General features: G+C 40.9%; 1 protein-coding gene across 2 annotated transcripts in view; it reads right to left on the reverse strand.

Annotated features, from left to right (window-relative positions):
- Positions 1 to 5709, reverse strand: part of cacnb4a (calcium channel, voltage-dependent, beta 4a subunit) — a 34133-nt gene extending 28424 nt beyond the window's left edge. Inside the window, exons 1-2 of one of the 2 annotated variants that reach the window (XM_026144578.1) lie at positions 5393 to 5709; positions 3904 to 3987 (exon numbers count right to left, since the gene is read on the reverse strand). In XM_026144578.1, coding sequence (XP_026000363.1) covers positions 3904 to 3987; positions 5393 to 5455 — 147 coding nt within the window. In that variant the 5' untranslated portion in view covers positions 5456 to 5709. The remainder of the gene's footprint in view (positions 1 to 3903; positions 3988 to 5392) is intronic. The other variant, XM_026144579.1, reaches the window with a different exon arrangement.
- Positions 5710 to 6000: the final 291 nt, after the last annotated feature.

Below are 6000 nucleotides of genomic sequence, written 5' to 3' on the forward strand. Positions count from 1 at the left end.
TAAAAACCCCACATACAGAGAAAACAACAACAATGAGATGACTCCCTGTGAGCAAGCACTTGGCGACAGTGAAGGAAAAACTCCCTTCTAACAGGAAGAAACCTCCAGCAGAACCAGGCTTAGGGAGGGGCGGGGCCATCTGCTGCAACCGGTTGTTGGTGCTTTTTACTCATTTTTTGTTAGACAGCATAAACCCTAAATTAAATTACATACATGTACTTGCTGTTAGCAGCACTGTAAAATTATTCCCACTCATAGCACCTATCTTTAATACATATGTGTAGAGAAGTGTCTATGTTATAAGTAGTAGATTCCGGTAGAACTGAAAGACTAAAAAAAAAACAACGAAGATAATGAGAGCTGTACACAATGTAAATGTGGGACCTTTGAAGGAGATGATCTTTCTTGTCATTTGCTACATATATATTGTTTCATATTAATATGAATTCAGGAATTCCTGATAAAATCCCAACCATAGTTCAGAACTGCTGAATGGCCTACCCGAGTACAGACCCAGCTAACCTCAAGAGTTCAGAACCCCTGTTTGAAGGGGGAGTTAACATTTCTTATTAAGAGGTCAATGCATTTAACAATTGCAAAGACCTCCAAAGATGCAAACCAGCAGCTAGTCTTAAAAACAAAACATAATTAGATGCATGAGGGTCAAATAGAGCCAGCCGAAGAAAGAGGTGCGATGAATACAGACAGCTGCAAAACGATTTTGAACAGACAAAAGAACCTGAAACTGTGTACAGAGACAAAAACTGAACAGAAACAGATGACAAATTAGCATAAGGAGATAGAAAATTCACATTACAAGAATTGCTACAAAAATGCTAAGTGACCAGAGAGAAGTGCAAACTGGTTGCAAACAGATGCAAATCCAAACAGACAATAAAAAAGCTGAATGTTTCGTCTTCTGTGTCTATCTGCATCTTTAAGTTGTTGCTATGGAGGAAAGGTTAAAGGCCTTGTTACAAGTCTGTCTTATAAATAATCCTTTCATGGACCTTAAAGCCTGGCTCAGGATTCGATCAGGTATCCACTCGCCAACAGCACACATAAACATCTGTGTGTAGGTGCTCTGCGTACCATCTGGGAGAATCAGTTTTTTACCATCTCGGCAGCAGATCTGTTCGGTGTCACATGCAGTGACTCAGACTCGTCATCCATATCTCCTGGAACATAATGTCCCTGTATTGTGACACAGCCGTCCATTGGAGCAAACAATTAATTTAAGTCATTTTCTCTCATTTTTCTTTGTAAGACAAGCACCAGAGGTCATTCAGAAGACGGCAGACCCCACCTCGCCTTGCCCTGATCCCTGTGGTCTCCTAGTTAAATGCACTATTTTCTGCCAATCTTTGGTTATTACACAGATGAAAAATTTTGTATTTGTGCTCCTACTGGTTTGAAGTGGGTGAAGAGCAATATTTATATTGCATTCTGGTGACAGTTGGATTGCTGTTTGCTTATGCTGCCAACACAACCTGTCATATCTTGTCAAACCACACCCACACAGTAAAATGAACATTATTCTTTCTTTTTTTCCAATCGTAATGTCATTGTAAAGTGAAATACTGCAAGGTTACGAGTGATGTAATGTTACTTCAAAGTAATTTACAGTAAATTACTGACATCTGGTATCACCATCATTTTACTGTACTGTACAACGTGATCTGTCTTTGGAACCACAAAAATTGATCAGACAGTAAATGGCTGCACTGAACTGTGACACTGCAACTTTTTTGGTCTTTCTTGGACTCTTAACATCACATAGCCACATTTGAACTGGCCTAAGATCACAATTTGCAACAGAAAAGGCTAATATTTAAAAACCAAATTTTGAAAACGATACAAAAATTGGTATTCGCATGGATCACGCCTAATCCTTTTCTCCCTCGTTGCAGAGCTGAACAAACTAACATTAATAACTCCAGAGTCCAGGGAAGATTTATAATGTTGACCATGATTCTGTAATGTCCACAAATGACCTGTAGAGGAGGAACGTTCAATAAAAACATTCGATATCTACCTCGGCTGCTGTAAAGAATGCCTTCATCTCACTTTTTTCTCCTTTCATTGAGTTTTTGCTGTAAAATAAAAAAAAAAAAAACTGTTACCTTCTTGTGAAAAGAAAGGAGGCGGTGCAGTTTTCTGCTAATCAACCTTGTCAGCTTGACCCCTGTTGTTGTTGAAGGCTGTTACTATGGATACACGTGGGCATCAAAGAGAGAGAGCCCACTCCTTCTCTTCTTACCTGATGACGATCACACCGGTGATGACACAAATCACAGCGGGGGCGTTACAGAAATCTCTGAGTGTGTAATAAGTAAATGGAGTGGGCAAGAGCTCTCATTTCATTCCACTGTCCTTGTGCTTTACTTTTTGCCTCTCCTTCTTTTTGTCTACTCTTTCTTTCTTTGAGGTCTGTCTGCAAAACTGTCTTTTCCACCTTCTTCACTTCCTGTGAGTCATATTATTACTCCAGTGTCAAGCAGTAGGCATTCACTAATTAATGGATGATGTTTACACTGAACACAAACTGCATTCATTAGTGTGCTGCTCAATAAAATACAGATCTTATATTTTATTTACATTGCTAATCATCTGGTGTTATGCTCAGTTTTGTTCAAATGGAATTATGTACAAAAAGATGATTTCTGTGACTAATGAAGGGCTACACCATCATAACTGACATCTGATGATTCAGTTCTTTCTCCAACTTGATTTGGCCTGATTTACTGTATCTCCAAAGAGCACGTGTGACCAAGTTTGTTTGAGGTCAGGTTTGAAAGCATGAAAAAGGGAGAGAAAGAGTGGGGCTTTGGGACAAAGGTAGTCACAGATGAACTATTCTTGTATCTTTGTATGGCCTCTGCAGCCTTGGTTCCCTTGGTAACTTGTCAGCAGGATGTCAAAGTCCACGGTAAGCACTGTAAAGTAGTCTGGCGCAAGCACATTATGAATTAAAGAAGGGACTTAAGAAATTGAATTTTGTTTTCACTGAGATATATATAAAAGAGGCGGTGCATCCAAACAGTGTTGCCTGGCACTGCTCCCGTGACTCGTGAAAGTTTGGTAGATGACTCAAAAGCAGGTCAGTTAGCTAAATTCCCAAGTGAGACCAAATCAAGGCCATCTATTCCCTGGACTACAGCAGAACATCTTCTAGACTGACAACATGTTATCTGCTGCCACAGTGTTTTCTCTTCACATTGGAGCCAAACCCATATGAGTCTAACCAAAAGTTATGTAATGATGGATTGAGGTCAGAAATCAACAGTGGTCCAGAGATGAGCTCTCAAAAACACTTCATTCCACCAGGGAAATCTTCAAACAGCAAGTGTTCACCACTCACTGTCAGAGCTGGGGTTTGCATCAATTATTAGTCTTAAGTGCTTCATAGTGTTGTTTATAGCTCTTTAACTCCTTTCCAAAGGACCTGGTAGGCTATTAAGACACAATTAGGATGTTTGCTAAGACCATTAATCTCTGGCTCTCTTCCACAGTGTCTTTTGTCCCGTCTCCCTCCCCTTACCCCTAAACCAGTTGCAGCAGATGGTGACCCCTGAGGTTTCTTCCTGTTAAAAGAGAGTTGTTCCTTCCTTTTTCCTAATCTGACAGTTGGGGTTTTCTCTGTATTATTGTAGGGTTTTTTCATTACAATATCAAGCACCTCAAGGCAACTGTTGTTGTGATTTGGTGCTATATGAATAAAACTGAATTGAATTGAACTGAGTTGCTGCCTAAACTAAAGACGCTTGTCATATGTGTTGTAGCCAGGTGCAGCGCTACATGGTGAAGCTTTCATCAGTATTAACCAGATCTATGCCTCGACGAAGCAGAAATGCAGTCAGGTTTATGCTTGACCTCTAAAAGTTCAAGTTCGTCATGTCCTACCTGTCTGAGGATGAAGCTGGTGGAAGTGGTGCTGCCATCGGACCTCTTCAGTCGACTGCGTCTGGAGTAAGTCCCCCTGTTAGCCTAATGAAGGCAAAACAGACCCGCGAATGAACTCTGCTCTTTTATTTTATATTTGTGATTGTATTTTTGTTGGCCCTTCCCTTTATTTATCCCCCTCTCCTCTACAGGACAAACCCAAGGGCACCTTCCTTTCAGTAACCCCGTTAAAACCAGCATCTCAGTCTCTCTGGTTAAAGTGACGTTGATGCCAACCAGCTGTCTCTTGTCTGCTGTGATGACCTGATTATAAGAAGCCGGTCTTTTAATGCTTTCTCGGACTGTCACACTAAGGTCTATGATAAGTGCAGCTTTGCGTGAACACTGCCCCGATGTACGGATTCAGTTTTTTCTGACCTATTTTCACACACAAGCAATTTGTTTAAGTGCAGCGAGGGCATACTTCACTTGAGCAGGAAATGAGGTGAAATATAGTAAATGGTTGCAGCGCTTGGCTCTTATGACACTCTTGCGCCTGGTATCATATCCCTTTGTGACAGCAGAGGGAGGAATATCACTTTCAGTGATCCCATCTTGATTTTAAATTGCAGGCATGGCCAAACTATAACTTCAGAAAATCACAACACAAAGCAAAAGTGCCTTTGCTGTGTATAACGGTCTCTAACGAGGCCACTTTGCTGAGTTCTGTATTTACACACATTCTGTAGTAGATAATGTTTTATTTGCCTGATTAATGTACTGAATGTTCAAAAATTTCCCCCCACCCGGAGTAAAATCCTTAAAGTTAGTAACGTCAGCAGTTCAAAAACACAAAGAAATGTGATTCAAGCCCGAGCCTGAACCATCCTGAGCAGGATGAATTTCTGACCACAACTATTAGGCTACATAGTCTTGGGAAAATAAATTATTTCATTGATTATTATGCTTCATAATATCTGATTCCTATCTGATTCTTTCCTGGTAATCAAATAGCAGCACTCCCATTCATTACATCTAAGTGCGCACACAGTTACATTAACAATCTGCAAATGTTGTAACATTGAAAAAATATGGGAGGGGGTAAAGTACCTCCCTTCTCTGGAAAAGTTTTTTAAACTACCTCATGCATCACGAGCTGGGATCCGTCATAAAGTGCTTAATAATTGAGCACCTAATTTCATTCCTTTTTGAATAAATCAAATTCACGCCACGCTGCAGATCCCGTGCAGTCTCAGTTTGACTAATAACACCTCGAGGACTAGTTGAAGATAATGAATGCATCCTCACCAAGACAACGAGCAGGATGACTTTTTTTTTTTCCAATTATTATTATTATTATTATTATTAGGTATGTCATCGTAGTGTGGAGTAAGGGGGCTTCATTATCCCCCCGTGCATATTTGCATATATTTTAAGATTTGTCTTCATCATTAAAACATTTGCTACAGATTCTCGCTGTTTCACGTCATGTTTTTTTTTCCTTTTCTACCTGAAACACGGGCTTCTGCATCCCCTCTGCTATCCCGTGACGGGTGTAGATGTGCCGGGACATCTCAGCCAGTTCGTCGGTCCAAGGCGGAGGCTGGCGCTCGGTGCCACTCCACTGGAAGTGCCGCTCCTCGGGCGGCGGACAGTGAACCGCCGGCTCCAGCTTTACTCCGATTCACGCCAGCAGAAGAGAAAAGACTTGGACGGCAGCTCGGACGTGTCCTCCTGCAGATCTTTACGGAGTGGACAGGGCACGTACATCAGATGTAGCCCTCCTCTTCCTCCCACACGCATCACACAGGGTTACAGGAGTGCTGCGTTCAAGGACGAAGTAGAACTTGAGAATTTCGTACACTCAGCGTGTGTCATTTGGAGGGCAGCCGTCAAAAGTCAAACTCAATTAGATAATATATTTAAAAACATTCACACTTGTGTTTATGTCACACGTAAAAAAAACAACAACATTTTTTATAGCCTACTTTATATATGATATTCAACTTAACTCTATCCTCCACAGCCAGTGTTGGGAAGGTTACTTTTAAAATGTATTCCATTACAGAATACAGAATACATGCCCCAAAATGTATTCTGTAACGTATTCCGTTACGT

The sequence above is a fragment of the Astatotilapia calliptera genome, chromosome 16 (genome assembly GCF_900246225.1).
Source record: "Astatotilapia calliptera chromosome 16, fAstCal1.2, whole genome shotgun sequence".
Classification (NCBI taxonomy): Eukaryota; Metazoa; Chordata; class Actinopteri; order Cichliformes; family Cichlidae; genus Astatotilapia; species Astatotilapia calliptera.